The sequence below is a fragment of the Alternaria arbusti genome, assembly GCF_024043155.1.
Source record: "Alternaria arbusti strain BMP 1465 chromosome Unknown scaffold_2, whole genome shotgun sequence".
NCBI classification, from domain to species: domain Eukaryota; kingdom Fungi; phylum Ascomycota; class Dothideomycetes; order Pleosporales; family Pleosporaceae; genus Alternaria; species Alternaria arbusti.
This window is the reverse complement of record NW_026249942.1, coordinates 2,096,809-2,123,996: the sequence shown is the minus strand read 5'-3', so window position 1 is coordinate 2,123,996 and position 27,188 is coordinate 2,096,809. Positions and strand designations below refer to the sequence as shown.

Sequence of the window (27,188 nt, the reverse complement as noted above, 5' to 3'; positions counted from 1 at the left end):
CTCGGTCATGATCTGCTGCACCGGGTACATTTGTGGCTCGCACTCGTGGGCGCTACACAAGACACTACGCGGAGCTCTCTGAAGATCGTCTGCAAGTCAAGGTCCGATTTCATAAAACGAATGTTGGGGTTATGTACATATCAAGACAACCAAGTATAAACACGAAGAGAACTCGTCACCACCCGCCCGCAGTGAACATGGTCAGTCAAAGACTGCCCTTGATAATGCAATCTCGTCCTTCGAACACAGGGTTCTGAAACCAACGCCTAGTTAGCCGCAGTCCACAGCGCCGGACCAGGGAACGTGTAAGTCGTAGGGTTGGTGTAGATGTTGAACACGATACCCGGCATGTCCTTCGTGTACAAGCTAGTACCAGGAACGCCAGCCGTCGGTGCAACAGAACCGCTACCACCGACCTTGAGGTTCAAGCCTGCAGCGATACTTAGCATGTGATCTTCTTACATTGAAAGCAGCTTGAGAGACGAAGACACTTACACTGGGGGTACAGCTGCGCGCCATTCACGTTCTGCCCACCGTGAAGAGCAATGATCTCATGACGGATAACGTAGTTGCCAGGGGCAAGTTTGGCGGGGAGCACAGTAGAGACCTTGAACTTGTTCTTGATGAGCGTGTCTGTAACCCAGGTTCCTGGGCTGACGATGGCGGATTGAGAGATCTTGGACCAGCGGAGAGCACTGGGGGTCAGAGTGGTACAGTCGCCTGTGAGAAAGAAGTGATTAGTAAGGCTGTATGCTGTACTGGCTCAAGCAGATGGCATACCGTTGCAAGGCGCGATGTAGTTGATAATCGGGCCCTTGTGACTATCAGGCCAAGTGTTCCACTCAAACTCGATGGTGTCTCCCGGGTTCACGTTAGCGTAGAGACGTCCCGCAGTGGCACTCTTGTGGCAGTTCACGTCCGCTGTGCCGACGGATGCGGGCTCGACGAAACCGATGTCTTGGTTCAATGCATCCCAGCCTGCGGTCTGGGGGCGGCTGTCCTTTGAGAAGTAGTACCACACGGGGTCGGAGCCGTTGGTGAAGGTGCCCTTTACGTTGACGCCCTTGACGAAGCCGTGGGCGGATGCTGTGTCGAGAAGGGCAGCGATGGCGCCGAGGAGGAGTGCGGATGAGTACATCATGGAGAATGGGAGAGAATGGTAGCGAATGTTGTTGCTTTGATGCTGATCTGTCGCACTTATTTCTACCTACTCTTATATGTCTTCAAAGGTCTTCATAGTCTGTATGGCTTCTCATGGTATTCCCGATGAGATACGGAGCACATCGACCGATCGTATCAGGTAAGTCAAGGATCGCATAGTACTGTTAGATGACTACAAGTCATTGCCTAGGGCTTTGTGACAGCAACAGGCATAGTCGCTATGGCGAAGCATAGCTTGTTGTTCCATGGCCACACACATGCTGCCCGCCGTGTACCTTCCAAGATCTTTGATAGCTCAAAACTCCGGTCACAAGCGAAGAATCTGATATTGCTGTGATATTGGTTCCGTTTCCGAGTGCTGTTGTGGCGCAGAGCGGCGCGCTTCGCGTGTCCTGGTTTTCTTTTGGGGTAATCTATTCTCCCCGGGAAGCCGCAAGCGAGCAATTTAAATGATGTGAGAGCAGCGAATAGTAATCATATAGCGTGCACATTGAAGTCACACTCGTCACACGAGAGTGTTGTAAGGTTGCGGACGTCGAAGGGAATTTCTCCGTTGGCTCGCTACTGCTACAGCGGAAGGTGCACGTGGCGAATGAAGTACCTGCCTCGTCCATGACAAAATCTAGCCACTTCACTCCTGACAAACTTTCAGCTTTTGCCCGCTACGGAAACGTCTTACAGAGATTATGTGTAGGAATCGATATCCCAGACGCCGACAAAGGTGCTGGGTTGTGCAGCTTATCCTGGCCTGTGTCTATCGTAGACTCAAAGTTGGATGCTCGATCAAGCATATGGCTTCCAGGACTTCTCTGGCATGATGTCCCTGTCTCTGCCCAAATTGGGTCAGTGTATGTGTTCCGGACGGTATGGTAGCACCTGCGCGATGTCAACACAACCCCTTCAACATCAATAGCTTTCAGACATACCATCTCGTCCTTTGGCTCTTGATCCGGTACCGCTGTCTCCTTTTCGCTAGCCTTCTGCGCCTCGCTCTCCTCTTTGTCGCTCGCCTTCTGCTCGACCTTGACTTTGGGTTCCTTGTCGCCCACTTCCTCTTCGTCGGCCACTGTATCTCCATCGTCCACTTTCTCTTCGTCGCCCTCTTCCTCTTCGTCGCTCATCTCATCCTCTGACCACGTCTCTTCTTCTGCCTCCGCCATCTCATAATGTTGCCACATCCCAGCAGTGTATACTGCTATCGCATGAAGCACATTAGCCTCAACATCCGGAACTGGTGTGTCCTCAGGTCGTATGTCGTCTTCGAGTAAACTGTGCCTAAACGTATACAATTTAGCTCTTTCTTGGAATCATATAGAGTGTACCTGGGTACTCACTTTACTTCTTCCAAAGTCTCATGAAGTTCATCCAGCGTCCTGTTCACGGTCGGGTTTGTGCCGTTACGATGCCAGTGCTTCGTGATACGCCACATGGTTTCACCCTTGACGTAACAGGTGTATGCCTCAAGCCAGTCTTCTAAAGTGCATGCAAGCATTGTGAGACATCTCATACGGTGGTATCTAGGAATAGCGTGATGGGCGAGCAGTTTGCGCAAGGCCTCGATACACTCATCGAATTGGTGTTGTTCGCGGAGCTCAAGAGCAGCGTTGAAGCCGCTCGTGAAATGGCGATCTATTTCATCCATCGTGGCCATCTGGATCGTGTATGAGGTTGATGTGGGGATGGGTGAGAGAGATCGTATCTGCGGTTTGTGAGCTGTTGAATCTGGCTGCACGTGGCAGACAAACGCGCCAGGACTTCTTCAGGCCCTACGTCATTGTGTGGTACCTGGAGGTGAGTGACAGGTAAGAGGCAGGTACGTTGGGTGCAGAAAGCTGAGATCTGATGATAATTTACTCTCTCATATGGCGTTTCGAAGTATAAGACGTTGATTGAAGGCTCTCATGAAGGTCATTCCCTCCCACTTCTTGTCGTTCTGACCCTAGACAGTTTTCATCCAGCTCGGTTCCTCCTGCTCAAAAGACTTGAACCCTGGAGCGGGAATCTTATCAAATAGTCCACCCTTCAACGCAATCTTATCGCCAGCCAGTACAGACGTGATTGGGCTTTCTGCAGTTAGCTAGACTTCTCTTCAATGCTGCATGGACCATGAGCTCACCACCCGCAGTTGCTGCAGAATTGACGAGTAATCGGATTCCCGCTCTTCGTGTCGTTGTCTCGGTAGTTTTTGAGATACTTGTTCGGATCGTTGATTGTGACTTGGGGACTGTCGAGGATGTATACGATTGATCCGATGCTTCCTCCTGCGCGGCGGCAGTTGGCGCTTCCACGGTCAGTATGGAGATGCATGTAGAGGCTATAATGATGATGCATACCAGTAGCAAATGGCGGACTGCTCAGGCATAGTAGGCATGGAAACTTTGATGCCTCCGCAGTTGCAACGTCCCTCGGCCATCGTGATTGAATGCGGAACGGGGCTTTCTCGGTGAACAGTGTACTGGAAGTCTTATATTTTGCAATGCTGAGAGGATTGGAAGTAGACAAGCTTTGACGAGAAGATGGAAGCGAAGATCTTGCAGAAAAGAGGTGCTAGTTACTAGATTGAAGACAGGAACTGTTTGGGTCTTATGCCGTTTATCCATAGCGTGGACTTTGTGAACAGGTGGAGATGCGGAGTAGGCCTCGGCAAACTAACCAGGGCGAGTCGCTGCCAGTAACGCGCATCGTGTATTACTATCGCCGTCCAGAGTCGTGTTATTGCTTCATTCGGTCGCTGCATCCTTGGACTGGGACCCGATGATGACGCCTCGAAAGAGGCATGCTTCCAATGGCGAATGATCCTTGACTACCTCCAGGGCTATCTACGTAGGTACCGGGTACTCAATGGGAGCTTGGTGACATCCCTGACGCGGTCAGTTGGGGAAACCTTCTGTATTCCATGACAAGACGGGGTAAATGGCCTCTATAGACTCGATGAACCGATCGGCATTCTGATAGTGCTGTTACTGATCCGTCGCACAGAGGCTTCGTGTATAGTGGAGTGTGTAAGCATTACTCATCCTCTCGTCCTCAAAACAAACAGTACGGCAGCTGATGGAAGGCCTTTCATAGATGATGTTGTAGAGAAGATCACTGAGACGGAGTGAGGTTGAAGCATAATATGCGTAATCCTCAGAGGCATCCGGATCAGGCTAGCGCGCCATTCAGTCCTAACGCGGCGCGATTCCGCGTCTACAAACATTGACCTGAACAACACGACGATACCACTACAAAGCAATACCAATACTTCACACGCCTTCGCAGACCTCTGAAGCCAGAGTCCTACCCCAAAATGGTAATTGAAAAGCCTCTTGTCTCAAGAGGAAGCCCCATATTAACCCCCACAGACGCGCGACTCAACAGCAACCTACCTCCACATGCACTCGTCGCACCACGCCGACCTCCTCGAGCAATTCACCAACCTCACCTCCTCGCAACTCACACCAGAAGACATCTACATCCCGCCGCACCTGCAACCCGTAAACCCCGAAGACGAAGACGACGTCGTCCCAGACCAACACGCCGCGTTCGGCATCCAGCGAGCGACACAGACAAAGAAGGAGCCGACGTGGCGGGATCTAGGTCTTGATGAACTACTAAGGAGAGGTCCCATGGTCGGCGGAAGCGGGAGTGGTAGCGGAACGGCGGTTGCGAGCGGTGGTGGGATTGTTGGACAGGGAAGAGAGGAGCCGTTGAGGTTGGCTTTGGCTAGGCAGCCGGGTGCGAGGATGGGGGTTAGGACGGGGAATGGGAGTGGTGAGAGTTCTGGGAGTGGGGGAAGTGGTGCCAGTGGTGCTGCTGGGAATGGATTGCCGCGATGAAAGGAGACTATACACTGAAGGGCAAGCACCGAAAATAGCGGCAAGACACATTCTTCAACTTTGCGAAACAAGTTACAGGCAGTGGGCAGGTAGTAATGGTGCCCTGGCTGGAGCTGCCATACCGACATCTGGAGGCCGCTCGGACAGGGAGATTCGGCGACGGCTTCACAGCCTACTGCGATCGCCGATGAAGGCCATACGAAGTGGCAGCGTTCTGCACATACCCAACACTACGGATGGCTTTATTGGGACTCACTGCGCGAGAAGGGTTGACATGGAACGAGCGTGGAAGACCAACTTATTCGCGTAGGGTCCAAGACTCGCGCTGTGTCTCTGGCTAAGGCGTGAACAATTCGCAAATGGATAGGACAAACTTCCATTCACAGGATTCAATACAGCATGATGAGATCACGGACATCATATATGGCACAATAACTGACGAAATGTGAACGATTTTCGTGAAATGCTTCACGCCATGTCTAGATGATGGGTTTATAATCAGACTCCTCTCAGCCCACCTGATACATTCGGACGCCCTCCTCTGTCCTTGTAGTATCAACGCTTACTTGCTGTGTACGCAGGCACATCAACCTACGTGCGCGCTCGCAGTACGCTTGCCAAACAAACACTGCCTTGATCACGCACCACACATAGTGCCGCCAACGCATCCGGCCGACACCTCCGTTGGCCTGAGGCATCTTCTCTTGAACAATTTTGTACATCAATGCCCGCGCTAGAGCCTCCCAGTTTGCGCATCGACCGCAGCCGTCACCTACTGTGCCCTCAAGATCCCTGATACGGTCGCACACGAGCCGGTACATCTCAAAAGCATCTGTGTGTTTGGCGAGTGGTGCGTCAGGGCGCCCGAGAGACCTGAGGTCGTTGAATCGAGGTTCAGCCGTTACGAGCTGTACTGGGTTGTGTCGCTTCATGTACGAGGGATCTTTGGGTACCCCCTCCTCCTGTCGCAACGACTGATAATGGAAGCGACGAGCAACGTTGATCATGAAGATGGGTAGGTCATGGATCATGGCTTTTGCATTCCACTGAAACGGCATCGGCGCGGTAGTGGTGAGCAGTCCTCGAGTCTGCAGGTTGATGATTCGATACGTCTCCTTTGCCAGAGATGTTGGTATATGAAGGGCTAGAGAGAGGCCCTGGATGCCGACATCGTGTCGACCGTCGTCTGTGTTCTCTAGTTCATAGAGGAAGGGAATCTCAATCGGCTCGCGACACATGGGGCAAAGACATTTTCGCTTTCTTTTGAACCACACACTCAGACAAGAAAGGCAGAAGACATGTCCACACGGTGTCCGGATGGGTTCGACGGTTTGTTCGAGGAAGGTCTTCCTGTATGCTCCCGGTAGTTGGCTAAGGAAATCCAGATGTGTTTCGACGCCTGCACCGATGCTTCCATATTCTCGACCACAGACAAAACACGTCGGCTCATCCCGTGGTGCTTCCGTGGGTGTAGAGACGGCGAGTACGCGGTCAACAACGTCTTGGTAGGTGGCAGATGATGAGCCCATGTTCGGTTGAGGTCTATAGTTGTATAAACGCATTTAGACTACTGGGTAGCCCATTTATCCTCCATGGCTCTGGGTTGCCACCAACGAACAGCAGAACTCCTGGTTACATTGAATGATCGCAGACGGAGTCCAGTCGCCACAGCCATTCACCTTCGAGCTGTTTAGCCCAGGCGATGTATGATGCTATGCATGTAAGTGTTCAACCGACACAGCTTTCAATTATTCGTGTATAGCTCGTAATGTAGTGTTAACAGTGGGTGTACTTGGTATATAGCATGTGAATGCTGAGTTGAGACAAATGTGCTGCTCAGTCATCCGTCAGATCAATACACTCAACCCCCACTGGTACCTTATAAGTACTTGTTGGTTGTTTGTTTGGCATGACAGCAAGCGAAGAAGTACGTGGCTCGTTTGCGTCCTTGGCAGGGTCGGGAGATGTCGTTGCGAAGTGTCGAAGCCGAGCAGCGCGTATCTCAGCTGCGGTAGGTGCAGGAGATGGTGTAACTTGATCTTCTATATTTGGATTCGAAGGTAGCGTTGCAGACACTGGTAATAGATTAGCGCGCGGAGGAGGGCGCGACCAGTCAGGTAGGTCGACTGGTTCCCTTCCTATAAGACCTGCGTGAACACCCCTCATTGGCATGCTTGATATGCGCGATTCATTCTCCACTCGTCGAGGATTTTGAGAAGCTCTGGAGGGCACGGCCGCGCTCAGTGCTTCATCAAGCGACCAAGCAGGTACAGAGGCCCCGTGTACATCTCTGCCGGCTTCTCTCATTGCGAAGATGCTTTCGTATCTGCCACGATTTGAAGACGGTAAAGTGGAAGGCCTTTGTATTGGGGGTATCTTGGCGCCTTGATCTTGCATGCTTAGCCGCAAAGCTAACTGCAGCTCTTCGTCTTCTTCATCCGGGATATCGAATGGCAATGTGTTTGCTACAGGATTTCGGAAAGGATCCGAAACGGGTGAATCGTTCCCCTGATCTGACGGCTCAGGCGAACCGAGATCGATGATATGAGATGTCGTCGGCTGATTCAATGCAGGTTCTTGAGAGCGAGCGTTGGCTGGTAGAGAAAGCCCACCCTCATCTTCAGAGTCCGAGAGTGCAATATAATCGAAGATCTTTTGTGCTGTGGGCGTCATTTGCGTATCTTGAGACTTGGCCTTTGCAGCTGGTCCTCTGGATTTCCTGGGGGATGCACTGTATGTAGCCCGGGTAGCGGATATATCGTCTCTTTTGTTCGTACGTTTTCGCTTAGCTGTGCCTGAGGCTTCGCCGTCTTCCCCAACTTCAGCTATTGGTCGCTTGCGTTTTGGCGTACGCTTTGGTGGTGCAGGGGGCGGTTCCAGTACGTCCGGCGGAAGAACTTTACGCAGCCAGTACTCGGGATATTCGCATTCGACACGATGCTCTGGGTCAAACAAGGTCTGCTTGTCTCCATTCCAGCACCCTAAGCGCTCACCTTCGAAGTCGGCTCTGCTCAGGGTAGTGACGCCAAAGGGTGAAAAGGTAAGCTTACGTTCGAAAGTGCGCATGGTCAGTTCGTTGTCGGTCTTCTTCGCTTTTTGCTTTGTGAGCCTGATGCCGTGGACCAGTTCTTGCGATAGAGATGGATCTCTTGCTATCAGGCTTCGTGTCAGCAGCACAGGCCCAACCCAGTTCATGTATAAACGTCCCCATATGTTGAAGCGCTCGCTGGTAAGTGTAAGCAACTTCAGCTCCTGGATCGGGCGAAGATAGTCAAGGTTGAGGCGCGACTTGCTAAGTAAATCTGTGTCGCTGGTGACTTTCGGTTTGTAGTACTTCTGTAAGGTCTTGAAGTCTGGGAAGGCTGGCGGGATTTCGATAGCGCGCCCGCGAGCACTCCGCTCCAGGAACATGGCCAGCTCCACAGTCCACATGCCGCACTCCATCTGATCTCGACAGGCACAAAGCCGCCGACCGAGTCCTTGCTTGACTGCCTGCAAGGCTAGAGCCGGCCCACACTGTGGTAGACCTTTCACGTCGTAGTCACCACCTACAAGCATGGCAAAAAGCACCAGCCCTTCTCGGTCTAGGCCATATTTCTCTTTAAGGTCGTGTGCTCGTACAACGTTGGCGTATTTCCCATTCTTCTTGGTGTTCTCCTTGGATCTGTCTGTTGTGCCCTTTTCTTTCGCAACACGGTGATCCCGTAGCCAGAGGGTGCAGCCAAACATGAGGCAATCAGAGTCTTGCGACCAGACCGCGTCAACCATACCCAAAATCTGCAGACGAGCGCACTCCGCCTCCGCCTCTCCTGGGGCCTCGTGGTATGGGATCCCAAAGTATTGCAGCATCTCCTTGAGCAAGCGCTGCTCTTCGTAGTTTATCCGTCCTCCACCTCGCTTTCCCCGCTTCCAAGGTCGACCGGGGCCATCGAAGACGAATATAAGCTGAACGTTTAGGGTGAGGAGGCGGCAGATACGGTAGAACATGGCTTTCTCGATGCCTTGGTAGGCGTACTCGTTGGAGGTCTCCCATATGGTGTAGACTTGCTGCACCGTGAGGTTGTTGAAGCGCCAATCGGCCTCGTCGACAGCAATGCGGAGTGATCTGCCATGACGCCGGTGATGCTCTTCGGCGAGCTGCGCGACGGGTACGCTTTCTTCGTGCTTCTTAATCGTGTCCCATAACCTGTTCTGGTATCAGTAGGAGCTCAAATCCCAATTGGTCTGGAGGCGTACGCTGGAAGGCCCATGACGTGGGTGTGGGGAAGATGGGAGGTCGGCTAGCAGACCGTTGCATCCGTGGACGCGTCTTAGCGCGATTGGCGAGGATTGTATGGCAGGCTGGGGCAGCTGATGCTAGGTAGACGGTGGGCACATCTGCTATGTAGCGAGTCTCAGTTGGACATCGCACGCTGGTCCAGATGGCAGCAGCAGTCGTACCAATGGAATGTGGCGCGGTCGACCGTCGTCCAATCTCCTTATCGCTCCTTCCAAAGTTCCATTGCTCGACGCGAGAACACGTGATTTGCCTTTTCAGTCTAAGCGCCATTCGCGCATCCTCCAAGGCTCAATCCATCTCAGTACTCACTCTTTCACTTCATCTTGTCAAGTTGCGTATCATGGTCACGAAAATAGTACATTGTGGCTGGCTTATAGTTCACAGTCCACCTCGAACGCCCCTTCCAAATCATGCCACAGCTCACTCTCCAAAAAGACGCTCATGTCGCTAACCCGATCTTGCGCACTTTTGCGTCGCAGCTTCAACGCCTCTCCCAAGATATTCGCCGCCGAAAGGGCCATATCCGATTTTCGACCCAAAAACCATAACGCCTTAATACAAGCATCCGCGCGTTGAAAAGCATCCTCTCGATCCAGGTCTGACGGCAGCAGAGTATCTGACTCAAGCAACAGTACGCCTGCCTTGGCGAACGCGCGAATCAACACTACAGTCCATGGCTCCGTCAGCAGTGCGCCTTCGTTGACTGCGAAATGGAACTCGGACTGTGCGAATGATGCGTCTTCTCGCGGGCATGCACAGCTCGCTAGGTCTGACAGGACCCGGCATTGGTTCTCGCGGAATTTTGCGATGAAGGCACTGATGTTTCGTTGATGTGTCGCTTCCTCAAGTCCAAGCTCTGATTCGTCTACCACTTCCATCAAGTCCGCAAGAAGGAGAGTCGCAAGGTGCCAGTGTCCGGTGACGCATACGTACCATGATTGGACGCGCGGTGGAAGGCGGTCGTGGTTCTGTATGCAGTCTCGGACGAAGGGCGCATACAGCGCATCCCAGTGGTTACACACGTCCATTGCGGCACTGACAGCCTCTTCGACCTTCGCGCCTCGTGCGTTTCTTGTGAGAAGCGTCTGGATCCGACAGACTCGTCTGAACAGCAACACCTTGACTGGGGCTGCGTCACACAACGCAGCTGCGGCTTCATCGAATGAGCATGGCCATCTTGTGGGCGCATGTTCTGGATTCTGCTGTTGTCGAGAAAACAAGTAGTCGTCCCACAGTCCGTCGTCTGTCGAGGAAGGTGTTGCCGCTTGTTGGGCCGAGTGCTCAATCTGCATGCTTTCGCTCATGACTACATCGCTATCTTCATCTGATACCACCAGTGGTCGTTTGTGCATGGCTGCTGATAGCGTGTCGAACATGACACCGACCCAGAACAGGAGGTCCACTGTCGCACGATCAGCGTCTTCAAGACGCACAACGGGCGAGCGTCGTTGCCGTGCAGAGCGCCCCGGTCCGGGGTTGCTATACCGCGCTTCTCTCGACATGGTCATGCGCGACCTCAACGAGTGAATGAGGCGAAGACCTGATTCAAGATGTACGGGAGGTCCGTCGGACTCAATAGCGAGATCCAACTTCGACATCAGATCTGCGCACTCATCGACATCCTGATCGGTCGAAAGCATAGGGGTCTGTTCCATCGGGACTTCTGTGCAGGCGTCGGTCGCTAGCAGTTCGGTCTTCGAAAGAGCTTTCTGCTCATCCTGAGCCCCGTCTGCATCCACAGGCCGTTGTGTCAGGGCGAAAATGATCTGTGCAAGTACCACTCGGAAGGACTCCACTTCACCAGCTTTTTGCAGTGCGTTGCGGGCCTCATGCCATGCTGATATCTGCAGAGTGCGATCAAAGTTCACGCCAGCCGGTGCGCAATCGTCCTCGATGCTATCAAAAACGCTACTGCCACCATCGGTCGAGGTGCTGTGGAACGGGTACTTCGTTCTGCTTCTGGGACTGGACTGTGCCCATTGTGAAGCGAAGGAAAAGACCGCCAAGTCTAGAGCTCTAGATGCTGCGCGGTCTTCCATTTGAGTAAGCTTGCGCCCTCTGATGGCTGAGGCTAGCCTATCGAGGCGCACCACTCTGTGATAGATTCGATTCCAATCAGGCTTAGCGTTTGTGGCTAGCAGGTTATCCGATTTTGCACTGTAGGGACAGGTTCTTTCTGTGACCCAGCATGCAAGTGCGTTTTCGAAACTATCATGATAGATCCTCAGCAGGCTTTCAGTCAGATACGCATTGTTGCTTGATGAAAGAAGATCGCTGGCATATGATATCACTGGGTAAGGTTGCGCACCGTTTGAGATTGATGCTGAGGAGCTAGAGCGTCGCCGTTTGAGACTAGTACGAGCGATCGTTCCATCCGATATGGTAGAAGGCGGATTACTTGGACTTATGCTGCTGGTGTCCTGACTCTCAGAGGGGCTGTCGCGTTCGAGCTTATCATCGCTGATCTCCGATGTTGTCTTCAGAGACGAGCCTCTGCCAGAGTCGCAACCGAGTATAGTCCAGCTTTCTTCGGCAAACCCTCCAGCGAGTTCTGGTTCATCTCCGGTCCCTTCTTTCTCGAATACTTGCGATGGTTCTTCAAAGAATGCGATTGTAGGATCGGTGGTGAACATGGATGAGCCACACGGAAAATCTCCAAACGTCACGCCCAGTTCCACGGGCGTGGTATGGGACAGAAGGTCATCGCCGTGCGGATTCCGGTCTTCTTTTAGTTTCACGGTTGCGCTGGATTGGCACGATAGGTTTGGCTTCTGTGCTCGGCTGGTCGAATTGCTTCTTGTGCGGCGCCTTTTCGCTGGCGGTGAAGTTGTCGACACTGGTTGCGAAGCTTGCGACACGCGTTGTGACCGCAGCCATTCGAATGTGCAGCTCTTTTTTGTCTTCTCACAATTACCGCACGAAGCTAGCGGCCCATAAACGTCTGACAGGTTAGCTTGCGCGTTAGGTACCATCGACGAAGGCATGTCTTACCACTATAATGGAACACCGTAGGGGTTGCTCCAGATTTGCTCGTTTCTAAAAGAGTGTCTTCTAGAATTGCGGCGTCGCACGCTCTTTTCCCTTTTCGACATTGGTCGCAGCATCTGTTCTGTTTCCGACTCGTTTTGGACGGTTTGGTGGCTGCCATCGCCCCCGAAGATGGCGACGTCCAGGCATAATCGAGGAACGACTTTGGTTGCACGTCCACGAAGTTCATGGCTGCTGCTCGGATTGTCAGTCGAAAAGAGGGAAAAGCACGAGAGGTCTGCTTATGCAAAGAGGCAAGTGCGTTGCTGATATGCACACCCCGCGTCGCCGGCTAGGACCCACATCCCAACACAGAAATGCGGGGAAAGCTAACGCGTGGCAGGGCACAACGATGCTCAACGCAAGCTTCAGTCCGGCTCATCACTGACGATTATGGATGCTGCATGGCCGTTTCTGTCGATCGAAGCTATTCCATCATATGTTCCTTGTCTTGAGTTGCCTGTTTCTCCCCAAAGGAAGCACTGCCTCTTCCATTGTAACGGCATCCAGACAGCTCACGGGACAGCTTGTACCGGACGCTCGGTCTGACCTAGGCACTATTCTCTGAGCCTGCAGCCATCCTTGTTATAATTGGTCCCTCGACTGGCGATCGGACTGTTCCGAAACTTTCGAGGCAGGCTACTTACGGAGAACGAGCATCGGATCGGCCCACACAGGCAGCCACGGAAGGCTTTCAACGTCTTTGCCAGCACAAAAGACCGCTCGAATCGCAGCTCAAACCACAGGTTCTTTACATGTTCATGCGCCGTATGTGTTCATGGCTTATCTCTCGCCCATATGCAACCCTGTATGCCACACATGACGCTAAAAAGATGTGGGGGTGTGATGTGCACTACACTCATAGCATAACTCAAGGTTTCTCGACCCAACATTACGGTTTTGACGTTTCTCAAAGAGTGTACCAAGAGAGCAAGAAGATCGGCCGGTCCTCAGGGTGCAATTTGACGCGAGTTTCGATATGAAGACAATGACGATCACGTCCATCCGGCCGAATCCGACAAAACAAAACGGACCGACTGCATAAGCAGAGTCACCCAACATGACATACGATCAAGCCCCCAAGGCTTTGTAGATCTGCGTCTCAACGTCGAACCACAACCCAAGCACTTTGGGATCGCCAAACGGCAGGATCTGACTGCAAACGATCCCGCCGACTCCCTTCTCTCTGTCACACCACCACCAGCAGTTCGGGAGCCCAGCCCAGAACCCAGTACTCTTGGACCGACCAGTCGGGCCTCCGTTGGACAGCATGAACGTCAGACCCCAGCCTTGAGGAGGCTTACCCTCCACTGGGTATATGTCTGGAATAGCGTTTGTGAGGTCAGGCTTGGCCGCTGGGATTCCCTGACGACCAAAGTCGGGGAACTGTGATATCTGATTCGTGAACATGAGGTCTACCGTCTCTTTCTTGAGGAGTTGGACGCCGGTCTTGGCCGACTTGCCGTCGTTGAGGAGCGTTGCGATGATTTCTTAAACTCTGTCAGTGGTGTCGTATACATATTGCTTTATGGGCAACTTACGCGCATAGTCGGATGGTGTTGCGAAAGCACCTGCGCCTCCGCTGTTCAGGATGCCGCCAATCTCGTTGCTCGAAGCTTTCAAGGGCTTGAGGAGTAGATGGTCTCGCTCGACCAAGCTGCCATCTTGGTTTCGTTGATGCATGGACGCCAGCCGCTTCTTCATATCCTCGTTGGGGAACATGGTTATGTTCTTCAACCCTAGCGGTTCGTAGATGTTCTTCAGGCAGTAGTCGTTTAGCGACATGCCAGTCTTGCGTTCGAGAGCCAGGCCAGCGAAGTCGATGTTTACGCCGTACTGCCAGCCCTCGCCCGGTTGAAAAGTCAGCGGCTGAAGTATGTCCTTGACGTCCCCGGAGAACTCATCAAACCCGTCCAATACGGCACACAGAGATTCGTTGAAGAATGTGTAGCCAAAGCCAGCTGGAGGTTATGATTAGCGAGATGATTCAACTTTGCGAGGACGGCCTCGTACCGGTATGTGTCAAGAGCATTCTCAGTGTTATCTTCCTCTTCTTGTCCACCAGGCTGCCATCCTTTTGCAATACTTTCGTCTCTTTCAGCTCCGGAACCAACCTCTCTAACTCATCCCCATCATCCAGCTGTAGCTGTCCTTGCTCAACAAGCTGCATGCAGGCAAGCCCGGCGATCATCTTAGTGCAAGATGCAATCCAAAACACGTTGTCGAGAGTCATGTTCTCGTTGCTTGCAACCCCACGGTGACCAGCGGCATGCGCAAAGAGTTCTTCGCCATCTTTCCCTACAACAACGACGCTAGTTCCTGGGATAGATGTCTTTGGATCCGCGCAGGCTGCATCAACGGTCTGCCTCAGGTTTTGGACGACTTCAGTGGGCAGCGGCATGGTGAGATATTATAGTGGTACGGGTTTACAGAAGAAGTGCTTCGCGTATTCGGTAACACAGTAGGTGCTGTCGGTATGTACTTTTGGTACATCTATATACCGGTACATGATCTGCGGCACCGGACGTGCGGGCGTGCGGGGTGATTGCCATTCGGTGTCGACATCGGGTACTGCCCCTCACGTCGCACATCGTGACAAAGTCTAAACGTTGGCAATGAAACTCCAACTAAGAACTCCAGCCATGAAAATCATCCTTTGAGTTTCACGCATAGGCAGGCCAAAACGAAAGCGATGTAAGCTCTCGGCGGGTGCGGGCTACAGCGCGCGACGACAGCTAGCGTGCTGAGCTGGAGCTCGGCCGAGGCTTCTGCAAGCATCCAAGCGCACCTAGGTACGTTTGCGACTTGTCTGCTTTCGCAGATCTGGAGTCGTACTATACTACCTTCTCTGAGTAGGTCGCGGGGAATACTTGAGATCTCACCGACTCTGGCTAGCAGTGCTTAGCTGAATGTCACTAAATGTTTGCTCAATCTGGTTCCTCCAGCTGTTTAGTGTACTTCCCATGACATGCCCTCGTCGAGCGTCTTCTTCATGCCCATCTATGAGGGTCACTCAGTTTACATCCTCGGATGATGTGCACGTTGGAACCAAACGATGATGTGGCATAGCGTTTAGTTGAGAGTCTATCGAAAAAAGAGGCTGATTATCTTGAATGAGCGGATGACTACTCTGAAAAGTCCGCCTTCTTCGCTATGATAAGAGTAGAAGTACTCTGCTTCTTCATGGCCACTTAATTAGTGCGCAGACGATCCACGGTCATTCGCGGAGTCCAGCATGGCCTCCCCTGACTCCATAGCGATACAAGTCAGATCGTGCGCGAGTGCTGAGTCCTTTCTTCCATCTTTCCAGACCTGTCACAATTCGTTCCTATGCGCATATCGATCTCAGCCATTCTTTCCTGCATGGCGGACACACGGTTTTTGTAATTGCCCATGAATTCGACGACAACTAGAAGAATGTTCAGGCAAGTAGCGACTGCCAATGATACGAAAGGGCGTACAGCCATGGGCCCGCCAGGAGTAAGTACGCCCGAGGCATCGAAAACACCATACGATGTACAACCAGTACATATTGCAGGAGGAACTGCACTCAAGTATGGATGAGCGAAGGGGTTGGCGAAGGTTGTGACATTCGGGGAACCCAACGTCGAGACATTGTAAGTCCTATGAGGTCCCAATTCACCTTGATCTTCTGTATCGCCTGTCTCTATATCTTTGAATACATGCCATCCCATGCAGAGAACGAGGCCCGCCAGTTTGAGGATAATGGCTAGCATGATACCAGATCGAATCGGAAGGACCGTGGTCCAGTCTGTTGATCCAGGGTTCTTGCGATGCATATTCGCTCCGTAAGCTATGATGAAAAGAGCGAGGATAACTAGCGATAGACCAAGCTTCTGTGCATAGCGCCACGGGTAGCGTTGTATGATGTTTCTCCAGAAGTTCTCCTCGCTAATCATTCCGAAAACGTCTATCGTTGCTGGATCTACTTCGACCGCACGTCGAAAATGTGTATCCTTAAAGAAGTACCAGCCCATGCAAGCGCCGATACCAATATAGACTAGGAACGTACCCACAACGCCGACGAGAATGTTCGAGCAACCGATGGCTTTATCCGGATAAGGGTCCATCGTCCAGTAATCAAACGAGTGAGAGAACGTGAGACCTCCAAGAAGAATTGCATATAGACCAGGTATGTAAAGGTATCGCCACGGTAGGTTGTTGTGGACTTTGAGCGTTATGCGGTTTGATGGTAAGGTGTCTTTCATGGTTGGATGTGCAATTTGTTGTGATTGGAATGATCTTCTGGTGAATTCAAGCACTTAGAGAACTTGAGCATTAGTAGTGCGTTTACAAGGAGGTGCCGAGATACCGCAACGCCTGTATGAGATCTCCTTCATACGTCATCTGACTCCTCGAAGAATACGCGCGCCTATGAAGGATGCAGCTTTGATGAAGGCGGCAATGCGGCAATGCGGCAACATGACATCGCGAGAACAGAGGATATCAGGCGACTGGTATTCGGGTAGGTCGGTCCTTTGCGAAGGTGAAGTCGTTATTGGCCTCGGGTGGTGCAGGCGCTGCAGGCTCGGCGCATTCCAGTTGATCGCATGTCGCAATATTCGAGACAGAACCACGACCCCAACTGCAAAGCTTATCCTAGATCATGGTACACGCTTGCTCATTAGCCTTCAGCCCATACCGCCAGACGTAGAGGTGCGCGTACAGTCATCGAAGGTTTGGTGGTCGCACAATGATCTCGAGATAGCGATGGGCGCCCCATCTGGCAGCGCCAAGCTAAGCAACACCCAGTTGGCAGGTACAAAGCCACAAAGCCCGCGGAGCGCGACCGTGTCACTGCATCACTGGTTATGTGCGTTCGCGTCTTCTGTCACTACGTACATTTACGACCTTACTCCGTTACAGCTCGACGCAGCGAAACCTTGGCGAACCTTTGTCGCAGGGAATAGCTTCAGCCGTCACCCCTGCATCTTCGCGCGCGCGCACACACAATTCTACGAAAACTCTTCCTCAATCCACCACCAGGGTAGTGGGATCAATGAAAAGCTCGAAAGCAGACCAGCAAAAATTGCCCCGCCGAGATCCCCGAAGGAAGCTCGTAACAGTCCCATACCGCGCTGTGCAATGCAGACGAGACTGTTAGATGAACCCAATCTTTGAGCTGGGTCATCGCAAGAAGGTAAGTATGCGGAATAAAAGAGGAGGGAACAGCGGTATTTAAGCACTCAGGAGAAGGGCCAGTGCTGGGTGCATGTGACCTTTGCACTAGAGAGGCTGACCGCTCTCTGGCGTGTGCGGAAAACACTGCATTGTGGTCCAGCTCCACCGGGCATTGCTTCCGGGTGGCCTAAGCGGTTGTGTTCCGTCTCTGCCGAAGCGGCCATCGTGAAGATTCTCCCAAGCTTTTCCAAGGTCTGTTCTTGGCTGAACGTCATCGAATGTGGAAGAGCGATGAATTCGATGAACAATTTTCACACGCGTCGGCCAAGAGTCGGCATCTACGATACGATCGAGCAGACGGGAGATCAGATCGCGTAGACGATGGAGTATAAGTTGCTGGTCGCGGTGGAACCGCAGAGCCAAGTTACGTCTAACCAAACTCCTTCAGAATGATCTTTGGTGGTGCAGGCCGGCTTTCTCTCCTTGCGTTCGCATCGTGCGTCTCGCTTGGTAAGGCAGCAACACTGTTTACAGATGAGACAGTAATCGGTTGGGACTTTTCTGCCAATTATCTCGATGTTATCCTTGTTCACATTCCTTACCTCGTTAAGAAGTTCCCCAGGGGCCCGGTTCTAGAGTATCGGCAGGACTAATTTCGATCAGCTTTCCTACGCCTAGTAGCTATACCGCTTTATTCTATTCCTCTATTATTAAGATATTAAGAAAGAAGCAACTATAGACTGTTAGAGAGGTATTAAGTATAAGTTTCTTTATTTATGTATTATAAGGTAGCAGAGTCTTTATATCACCTATTTAAAAACATAATTAGATACTACTTAAATAATGCACGTCTAGTGCTTCTGCACCCTGCTTTGTAATACTATTGGCTTAGCAATTGCAAGAAGACGCCTTAATATGACGATGATGCCAAGATGCGGTCACGTTCTGCAGACTTAAAGAGCAAATACAGTCGAACGGGGCACAGCTAACTGTTATTACAAATGCGATATAATGTAGAGTAATCATGAAGTGCAAGGTGCGTGAGGTAGACGTGTGGGGGAGGTTCTCGACATATTCGGCACATGTGCTTCCGAAGCTTTCCGCGTTTCTTTCATAAGCAGACCCCATCCACTATTCTTCTCCTCTCTAACAGGAGGTAGCGCGGAACAGAGCAGACTTGCTAAGCCATTGGTTGGTTCTGGCCGAGCTGTTGGTTTGGATACATCATGTTCCGAGGAATCGGCTCTTACGCTACTCGCATGGCTGCAGTCACACATGGGATCGTGGGGTTCGGCTCTAGTGCGGAGAGCTCCACCAGCCGAAACCTCCGGTCCGACTAGGATGGTCCTGGTGTCCTGGAATGGCGCATCGCATCTACATTACAAAGCTGACTGCCAAAGTTACCCGTATATAGCCCATAGCCGCCCTTACTTCGAGACTTAGCATCAAACAAGTATTAACGAGACGACATGGACGCCTTCCAGAAAAAGACACTGAAGACCTCGCGAGGGTACACGTACACTTACTACGTGGCTAACGGCGATAAGTCACTCCCAACTCTCATCTTCCATCATGGCTGGCCTGACCATGCGGCAATGTGGAAAGATGTTGCCACAGGCCTCCGGTCAACCAACCATGCCATGATCATCCCAGACATGCTTGGTTATGACGGTACAGACAAGCCAACCGATCCCGCGGAATACCGATTCGACAAGATAACGAAAGATATCACCGAGATACTCGATGCCGAAGGCTCGCCAAAGGTTGTCTCAATTGGTCACGACTGGGGCTCGGAGGCCGCTTCTCGCCTGTACAATTTTTATCCTGATCGAGTCGTTGGCCTTGTTAACCTTAACATTCCGTACATGCCTCCCACCGGTGATGAATTCGACCTTGACAAGCTCAACGCCGTAACCAAAGAGAACCTTGGCGTAGCGCTGTTTTCCTACTGGGAAGTTTTTGCCGCCCCAGACGGTCCCAAGCTGCTGTACGAAAACCTTGAACGCACATACCGTGTGCAGCACGGTGAAGGAAAAACATTGACCGAGATTTGGACTGTTCCCAACGCGATGAGGGAATACCTCATCAATGGCGGTCACGAACACGGTTTGCGCCCGTACGCCCAGGATCCAGTGTTCAAGAAGACGTTCATCGACCGTATGACGCGCGATGGCTTTGAGGGCCCACAGTGCTGGTATGTCGCTAAGAAAGACAATCATCAGAGTGCAAGCGACAAGATCTTGCCTCCTGAGAGCAAGGTGGTCAATGTGCCGGCATTGTACCTCGGGTGCAAAGATGACCCTTTTTGTCGGCCGGAGATCATAGCGCCGTACAAGGCAGAGTTATTGCCGCAATTGGAGGAAGCGGAGGTGATTGATGCGGCGCATTGGGTATCATACGAGGCGCCTGACGATGTTGTGACGAGGATCGCGCCGTGGTTGAAGAAGAACTTCGGGCAGCCAGAGAACGCCTGCAGGGATGTAGAAAATTCGGCTATGCAAAGGTCAAGGTAGTTGCGGACGAGTGATGACTCCACAGAATATTCCAGGGTTGTGGCAGCGGCCGAGAGTGATGTTCTTCTGTAGAAGTCTGTTTCAAGTACTTAGATTTAGACAGGTTTCCGACTTAATAGCCGAGTCTAATGTACAGCATAGCTACACTTAAGAGCTTAGCATAGGCTACTAAACTTGAAAAGATTATTAGCGAGGTGGTTCCCGAAAGGCCTGTTACAGAGACGCTCCTCACACTCAAACTCTTTCTGTTTCCATGGGACGACCCAACCAGTCGTACCATAGCTGTAAGCCACAGCTTTGATCTGGGTTGTCTGGAAGTCAACTTGATCGACCACGTTGGAGGATATGCTGCGCAATACAATTACTGGGGTGCGCGCCTTCGGATCTTGGTTGGGGTGTTGGATGACCGAAAACAATGCCGATCGATGGCCGCGTGGCTCAAGCAACGGAGCCTGCTAGAGCTCGCGACACTGGCAACGCTTTTCCTAGGAGTGATTGCGATACTTGTTGCGATTTCCTCTGTAGCTGTGGAAGCGTGGAATGCTCAAGGCAAAGACACCTGATTCACGCTTGTAGTCGCGATTGCGTAATTGTAATGAAGAAGAACCACTAGGCACCAACGCCACGAGCCGATAGTAAAGAGGATGCGATAGTCCATGGAAGCGTTGCAATATACGCGACAGCGAAGATGTGACGTCGTCGCGTTCGTGGTTGCAGTGATGTTGCCTTTGGGCAGTCGCAATACAAGCCCGCGCGAGCGCGAAGCAGAGTGTCGCGCACGCAAATGCCGAGGTCCAATAATGATCGCCGCACCAACGCCACGATTTCGCACCCTTGCCACCCGCGCGATTCCAGACCCTCTGCACCGCCACACCCGCCATTTATCATCCAATCTACCCTCTTCCATCCCATTCTCTCCCCATCACATCCACACCCACCCGTCCCATCCATCTCTACCAACAGGCGGCAAGACACGACACAATCAGGCATCAGGACACGTAACACGTTGCACCAAACGCGCTAACACGCTGTCACATGGCCTGGCATGGCGCCCAATCAGGTCGAGACAACGACGTTGTTGGGTTGTTGGGCGAGGAGTAGAGGCGGGTGGGAGTCATACTTTCGTTCAACGTGGCTGCTGTGGCTAAATTTTGCCTCAGCGGAATGTTACCCAAAACTTGAAGCTGAAGCATGTGTTGAGGCGATGTGACTAAGAAGGCGAAAGTCCGTTCGGAGTCCGTCGGATCATGACATCGAGAAGGCAACAACCGTAATCACAATGTTTGATGGAAGCATAAGCCGGAAGCTATGGAAGGCGCTTTTTAGAGCGCAAATGACGTGATGCTACGCAGTGCATACTCTGGTTCTCGCGATGCACCTCGTACTCGGATATCACACCCGTAACGGCATGAATAGCGGCACGGTTGCCTGGGCATATGCGAACGTCTGTCTAGGCAGATAGCGCACGCGCCCTTCTGCCGTAAGACATCGCGGGTAAGGCAATCCTGCTAGGCACCAAGGGCGTTGCGAACGAGGCTAAGGTATGCATTGTTTTTTGGGGGCCAAAAGCCAAACTCAACCTCATACCGCGGCAGACGAGAAGATCACCAAAAGTGCAAGAATGAAGAGGGTTCGAGTGTTTATCTTTTAAATTACAGTACAATAGTTTAGAGTGGCATATTCCATCTATAGATTTGAGCGAGGTAGCATCTGTCCGTATCCCCCCTTCCTTCCCCTATCCAACCCATTCCATCGCAGTCTTTGGTATCATAGCTATCGTGGGTGAACATGTGCCAGCCATGCGTAGAGTGCGTAAGTAGTAAAGAGATATTACAGTTTAGGGGTGTTACAGGGAAAACAAAAAACGCTCAAGTGATATGTACAGTGAGCGACAGTGAAGTTATGGAACAGAGAATGAGGCTAAGTGGAAGAACGCCGGGAAATGCATCGAGTGACAGCAACGCAAAGTTATCGTCATCACCTATGACTCTGTTGAAGAGCCATGACTGCCTGCTCGAGCTGCCGTAACCTCGAGTCCTTCTCCTCATTCTCTTGTCGGAGACGCTTGATCTCAGAGCGCATCTCATCGTTACCACGGTCTGAGAGGCCAGAGTCAGAGCCAAGTCGCTTGCGCTTCAGACTCATCTCATCTTCCTCGCGGTAGTCCATGGTGCGGTTGTACGGTGACTCCGAGGTGCGTGACTCAGGAATGGGAGAACCCCCCTCCATCTCACGCCTGACCATGTCGCGGCGGATGATCAAGCCATGCATATCTGCCGACATTGATGTTCTGCGGTGAACACGACGGACATGCTCAGCGAGGTTCTCCTTCCGCGTGAAGCCGGCGCCTGAGCTGCGCTTGCAGTCGTGGAAGGGGCAGAAAAGGGACTTCTTGGTACCGCCGTGCATCTTGTGAACTTCGCGTTCGTGGCGAAGAAGGCCACCGCTGTAAGTGAAGCCTTGGAGCTTTTCGCAGCCCTTGACGTTGCACTTGTAAGGCCTGTCATGCTTGTCCATGTGTTTGCTGTAAACGTCAGTGTCTGTTCGTGTGAGTCTGGGAATACTATCACTCACCTCCATTCGCACTTTCGGTCAAAAGATGTACCGCGGCATTCTTGATACTTGCACACCATCTTGCCGTCTTCGTTGCGCGGTGGTTCTTCGGCGCGTTTATAGCTGTGGTTCTTCCGTAGTGATCCGTCGTCATCGCCGTCTTGCGAGGAGTCTACTGAGAGTCCCCTGCTGTGGCTTCGAGGCGGGCTTGTAACAATGATTTGGCGTTCGCCAGCGGTCGGAGAGGTCATGGGTGATCGAGCGCTCATGCTGACCGGGGTAGGCATATCGGTGAGCGAGCTGATGGAAATGTTCCGCTTGTGCTCGTGCGGCACTTGCATGGAAGTAGGGTTTGGCGAAAGCTCAGTCATGATGTCTGAAAATCCAAGGTTGAAATACTGAGGGTTGTAACTGTGTTGCTGGGCCTGAGGCTGGCGGCTTGGTTGATATATACCGGGAGACGCGAAGGCAGTTTGTGGCTGAGCAAAGAGATCGCTTCCCGCCGCTCCGGTGACTCTAACTCTCGGATCTTGAGTAGAAGTGATCAGATGACGCGGACTGTCTTGAGGTGGCAACGTATATGAGTGCCAAGGAATTTCGTGGTCGGAGCCCAGATGCGGAAAGGCCGTTAGAGGTGGCGCAGCAATGCCTTGATCTTGAGGCGAATAAAAATTAACGGGCGGAACTGCCTGGAAGTTTGGTGCGGATACGCCATAATAAGTATCTGGATTTGGATTTGTTAGTCGCAGCTGCGAACAAGTCCAGCCTGAAACCCAGGGTAGGCAGAGAAGTCGTGACTCAACTCAAACGGACACGGGACACTAGGCACTTACTTGGTCGCGGCTCTGGGTCCGCACCTTCTCCAGCCTGACTAACCCGCAGGACTGGAACTGGCAGCCTGTCCGCAAGACCATTCAAACTCAGATCGGGCTCCCAGGTTTCCGTGTTTCGTGCCTGGAATGGAGCATGGTCCACATGGACGTTTGTCGCAGGCGTCGCATGCTGCGGCTGCTCGCCAATCAGCTCTTGGCCAAAGCTGAGGTCTGCAATGCATTAGCACCAATCGGGATAACCACAAACCTTCTTCGTGTTTTCACGCTCGACCAATCGCAACCAGTCATCCACCTGAGCAGAAGCCTCATCGGGCGGAAAGAAATGTAACACATACAGTCTGACGATGCATCGGTATCCCACGACAGATTGAGGTTGTGTAGCACGTTGTTGTACGGCACGCGGTCTTTGCCAGTTCCCTCGTAAAACATCCAGCAAACTCCCCACAGAACGGCTAGGGACGGTTTGATAGTCCACGGGAAGGTGCTGAGCGCTTGTGGCTTCTCAGCGAACTCTGTAAACCAGGCCAGGAGTTTGCGCTGCCTCTTGTCGTGATCGCCGCAGAGCAACTCCTCCAGAGCCTTGCGTGCCAAGGACTCGATTAGGTCTGTCTGTAGCCGCAGCAGTAGATGTTCATAGTTGGCAATGAAGTTCTCGTCAAGGATCAGTCCGAGGTCAAGCCCTTGGGCCAAGAGCCAGTCGTCACCATACTGCCGGCGACACCCCGCAAGCACGTTGATCGCTTCGTGTACTGCCACGAGGAGCTGGATAGTTTCGTTCATGGAACGAGCCTCCAAGATCGACGCGTTGTCGTGTTTGAGAAAGAGCCTGTCGCTGTCCGCGATAGACGAGAACGCGTTTCCCGCTACATGGAGTTTGCCGTCGACGTAGCGAAGCATACTAGGCCCGCAGGTTCAGTAGTTGAAACTAAACAAAAGCTTCCGTGAACGTACTGTTGCACCTCATTCCCTAGGTTTCGACTTGCGGGAGCAGCCGAAGCCGGCGTCTGCAGGTTGCGCGACGGTCGAGTGAACGTCGCACCCTTCTGACTCTTGCAGATGCGATTGGCGACGCGACGCGACTGCTTCGCATCCTGGACGCTGATCCGTGATAGATTCTGGGCGACACTTCGGAGGCTCGGCGCGAGGCTGATGCCAAGAGGGCTCGCATCGATTGAGCCATGCTGCACACGCGGCTTGACACGACGACGAAGCTGTTTGACAAATTGGAGGATTCTAAAGGTGAGGATAATGCTCGTTTGCTTGTTGCGCTGCTGGATCGCCATTGCTAAGCGAGACGGGCGGTCCGAAGACGTAAGAAGAGACGACGTGTACTCAACCTTCGCCTCTCGCGTTCGCAGCTAGCATGTATATACTTGGAATCATCCAAGGGCGGAGCACATTGCAGAGTGCCTGCCGGTGAGCCTGCCTCGATGAGAGGAAACCGTCAAGCCACGCTGTACGGCCACACGCGGCGTGATTGGCTGGCTCCCGGCTTGTTGAAGTGCTCAGCCACAACAGAATGCCGCTTGATAACCTGGGGCATCAACGCCAGACTCGACACCACTTCTCCCACCCTATCGTTTGGACAGCCTGGCAAAAGACAAGGTCACGCATTGAGTAAATAGCGTGGCGCAGCGGTTCTCCTACCTTACACGAACACTTTATGGGCAGGCCCCCGCAAATGTGCCGTGTTGCAGTCGTTTGACCGCCATCGTTTTGTCGTTGCCTTGAGAGACAGCCTGTATTCCCCCAGCACCGGTGTCATCTTCATGCGGAACGTTCAGCGACCATCGGAAAGTATCGCTGACCGCTTGACGTCTGTGAATCCCTCGGGATCTGCGGCTAGGATGTAACGAGGTCCCCCCGCCATGATGGTGTTGCGGCCTTCCGAAACAAGGTGGAACACAGATCCTGCATGACGTCTCATAGCTGGGGATGGTTGCGGCTGATCTTCGGTAAAGAGGACTCGAACGATAAGGACGAAGCTTTTGGTGATTATGGACGTGATGTGGGAAAAAGGAAACATGTAGGCATTGAAGTTGCGATGGTTGGATGCTTCCGATACCATCTATCTCTCACGTGGAATGAGCGACCCTCTCCCCCCAACTTCATGTCGCCAATTCTCTTATCCGACTCAACGTACTCCGCCTCCCGGACAACAGCATCCCAGGCCTATAACCCGGCGTCACACGAAACACCCCCACACCCCATTGCCGAATCGCAACATGTTCGCACCGAGTGTAGATCCGGATGCCAAATGCAGACCATGCATGCGAACTATCACGTGCGGCCTCGCGCTTCCGAAAGCCCGTTTCCTCTCGGGCAATGCATGAACAAGTTTTGAATCTTTGGGCGGAGAGATGTGTACCGAAACCTGAGAGGCCTCAGGCGGTAAGGTTTGTCAAACACGAGCCGAGGTGTAGGAGGTATTTCAATTCTCGCGACAATATTTCGCGTGATCATACACTGGTACGTTATTCTCTCTGCAATCGTTGTGTAAGCTGCTGTCTCTCGGAGCATGCTGAATAATGAGCATCGATCGGCTCGATACACAGGTGCTGTGTATTGTTAGGACAGTGTCAGCAAGGCAAATAGTGGGGATGATTCGTAGACAACCTCCCAGCCGACACTACGCCTGGTACGTGTAGACACAATGAGAGGTGAGAAGAGACTCCGGCCTTCGATTGTAGAGAAGCGTTATCATGCTCATGTCAATATATTGTACAGCAACCCCGCTGGCTATGCATTTTCGCCTTTCGTCCAGCTCTTTGTTATCTTCTTTTCCTCTTCCGCTCAACCTTGCACATCCTCAAACGCTCATGACCTCAGGCCCAGCAAGAAGCTGCCTCCACTTGAACCGCCGCCATTGCCGCCAGAGTTACCGCCGGGTAGATAGCTGATGTTGGGGTTCCTCGCCAACATCTGCGCAATATCCTTCTGTGTCTCAATGCGCCTGATCAGCACCAAGCCGTCACCACTCTTGGCCACTGCCTTTGAAATTGTGTCGGCAGCCTCGGCTTCACCCTCTGCCCTGATGACGTTGGCCTGCCTCTCCTGCTCGGCCTTCTCGACAATGAAGCGCGCGCGCTCGGCCTCTTGTTGTGCGATCTGCTTCTCTTCGACGGCCTTGGTGAACTCTTTGCCGAAAGTCATGTGGGTGATGGAGACGTCTTCGAGGGCGATGTTGAACTCGTTGGCGCGCTTGAGCAAGTCGGTGCGAATGCGGTTCGAGACGGCCTCTCGCTGGGTGATGAGCTCGGCGGCATCGAACTGGGCGACGATGGCTTTTAGGACTTCGTTACCGATGGAGGGGAGGACACGCTCGTCGTAGTCGAGACCGAGGTTCTACTAGCGCGTTAGATGCAATTCCTCAAGCTGCCTGCTGCACGAGTGGGGGATGGCATAGACATACCTGGTAGATCTTAGGCAGCTGCTTGACCTCTGGGCGATGCAGCACCCTCAGTGTGAGTGTGACCATCTGCAAGTCCTTGCTGCCCGTCGTAGTGCTGATGTTCCGCGGCCTCGTCCTTACATCGAAGACAATCGCCCGCTGCAGCCATGGTACCAGAAAGTGGGTGCCCTCGTTGACGACTTGTTCCTTGACTCCCGACAGACGATCGAAGATGACGGCGCGGGTTCCGCCCTTGACGTCGTAGAGGGAGCTCTGCACGACACTGGCGCCGATGGCGGCAGGAACGACCCAGCGGAAGAGGGAGGTGGGTATCGCAGCCATGGTTGGCGGTTTGTGCGGTTTGGTGTGGTGAGGCGGCGGCAGGCAAGATGCGGAGAATCGTGAGAAGTGGATGATGCTTCTACTGGAAATATGGTCCGAGCGTCTGCGGCGAACGATGCCCGTGATTGG

General features: G+C 52.6%; 9 protein-coding genes across 9 annotated transcripts; 2 read left to right on the top strand and 7 right to left on the bottom strand.

The window, feature by feature from the left end:
* Positions 1-266: 266 nt before the first annotated feature.
* On the bottom strand, positions 267-1,138 carry J4E86_002309 (uncharacterized protein; the record flags this gene model as incomplete). The annotated part of the gene is made up of 3 exons (XM_051442869.1): positions 267-430; positions 496-720; positions 781-1,138. 3 exons carry the CDS (start codon positions 1,136-1,138, stop codon positions 267-269), a joined length of 747 nt encoding a protein of 248 aa, XP_051306457.1.
* An 866-nt stretch (positions 1,139-2,004) lies between these two features.
* Positions 2,005-2,803, bottom strand: J4E86_002308 (uncharacterized protein; the record flags this gene model as incomplete). Its single annotated transcript, XM_051442868.1, has 3 exons — positions 2,005-2,037; positions 2,088-2,430; positions 2,496-2,803. 3 exons carry the CDS (start codon positions 2,801-2,803, stop codon positions 2,005-2,007), a joined length of 684 nt encoding a protein of 227 aa, XP_051306456.1.
* A 1,732-nt stretch (positions 2,804-4,535) lies between these two features.
* On the top strand, positions 4,536-4,979 carry J4E86_002307 (uncharacterized protein; the record flags this gene model as incomplete). Its single annotated transcript, XM_051442867.1, has 1 exon — positions 4,536-4,979. One exon carries the CDS (start codon positions 4,536-4,538, stop codon positions 4,977-4,979), a length of 444 nt encoding a protein of 147 aa, XP_051306455.1.
* Positions 4,980-7,648: 2,669 nt separating this feature from the next.
* J4E86_002306 (uncharacterized protein) lies at positions 7,649-9,229 on the bottom strand (the record flags this gene model as incomplete). Its single annotated transcript, XM_051442866.1, has 3 exons — positions 7,649-7,698; positions 7,757-9,165; positions 9,216-9,229. The coding sequence occupies 3 exons, from the start codon at positions 9,227-9,229 to the stop codon at positions 7,649-7,651; spliced, it is 1,473 nt and encodes a 490-aa protein (XP_051306454.1).
* A 400-nt stretch (positions 9,230-9,629) lies between these two features.
* Positions 9,630-11,297, bottom strand: J4E86_002305 (uncharacterized protein; the record flags this gene model as incomplete). The annotated part of the gene is made up of 1 exon (XM_051442865.1): positions 9,630-11,297. The coding sequence occupies one exon, from the start codon at positions 11,295-11,297 to the stop codon at positions 9,630-9,632; it is 1,668 nt and encodes a 555-aa protein (XP_051306453.1).
* A 2,059-nt stretch (positions 11,298-13,356) lies between these two features.
* On the bottom strand, positions 13,357-14,686 carry J4E86_002304 (uncharacterized protein; the record flags this gene model as incomplete). Its single annotated transcript, XM_051442864.1, has 3 exons — positions 13,357-13,775; positions 13,827-14,246; positions 14,299-14,686. 3 exons carry the CDS (start codon positions 14,684-14,686, stop codon positions 13,357-13,359), a joined length of 1,227 nt encoding a protein of 408 aa, XP_051306452.1.
* Positions 14,687-18,896: 4,210 nt separating this feature from the next.
* J4E86_002303 (uncharacterized protein) lies at positions 18,897-19,940 on the top strand (the record flags this gene model as incomplete). Its single annotated transcript, XM_051442863.1, has 1 exon — positions 18,897-19,940. The coding sequence occupies one exon, from the start codon at positions 18,897-18,899 to the stop codon at positions 19,938-19,940; it is 1,044 nt and encodes a 347-aa protein (XP_051306451.1).
* A 1,977-nt stretch (positions 19,941-21,917) lies between these two features.
* On the bottom strand, positions 21,918-24,609 carry J4E86_002302 (uncharacterized protein; the record flags this gene model as incomplete). The annotated part of the gene is made up of 5 exons (XM_051442862.1): positions 21,918-22,464; positions 22,515-22,869; positions 23,327-23,536; positions 23,662-24,224; positions 24,278-24,609. 5 exons carry the CDS (start codon positions 24,607-24,609, stop codon positions 21,918-21,920), a joined length of 2,007 nt encoding a protein of 668 aa, XP_051306450.1.
* A 1,534-nt stretch (positions 24,610-26,143) lies between these two features.
* Positions 26,144-27,059, bottom strand: PHB1 (Prohibitin-1, subunit of the prohibitin complex (Phb1p-Phb2p); the record flags this gene model as incomplete). Its single annotated transcript, XM_051442861.1, has 2 exons — positions 26,144-26,671; positions 26,739-27,059. 2 exons carry the CDS (start codon positions 27,057-27,059, stop codon positions 26,144-26,146), a joined length of 849 nt encoding a protein of 282 aa, XP_051306449.1.
* Positions 27,060-27,188: the final 129 nt, after the last annotated feature.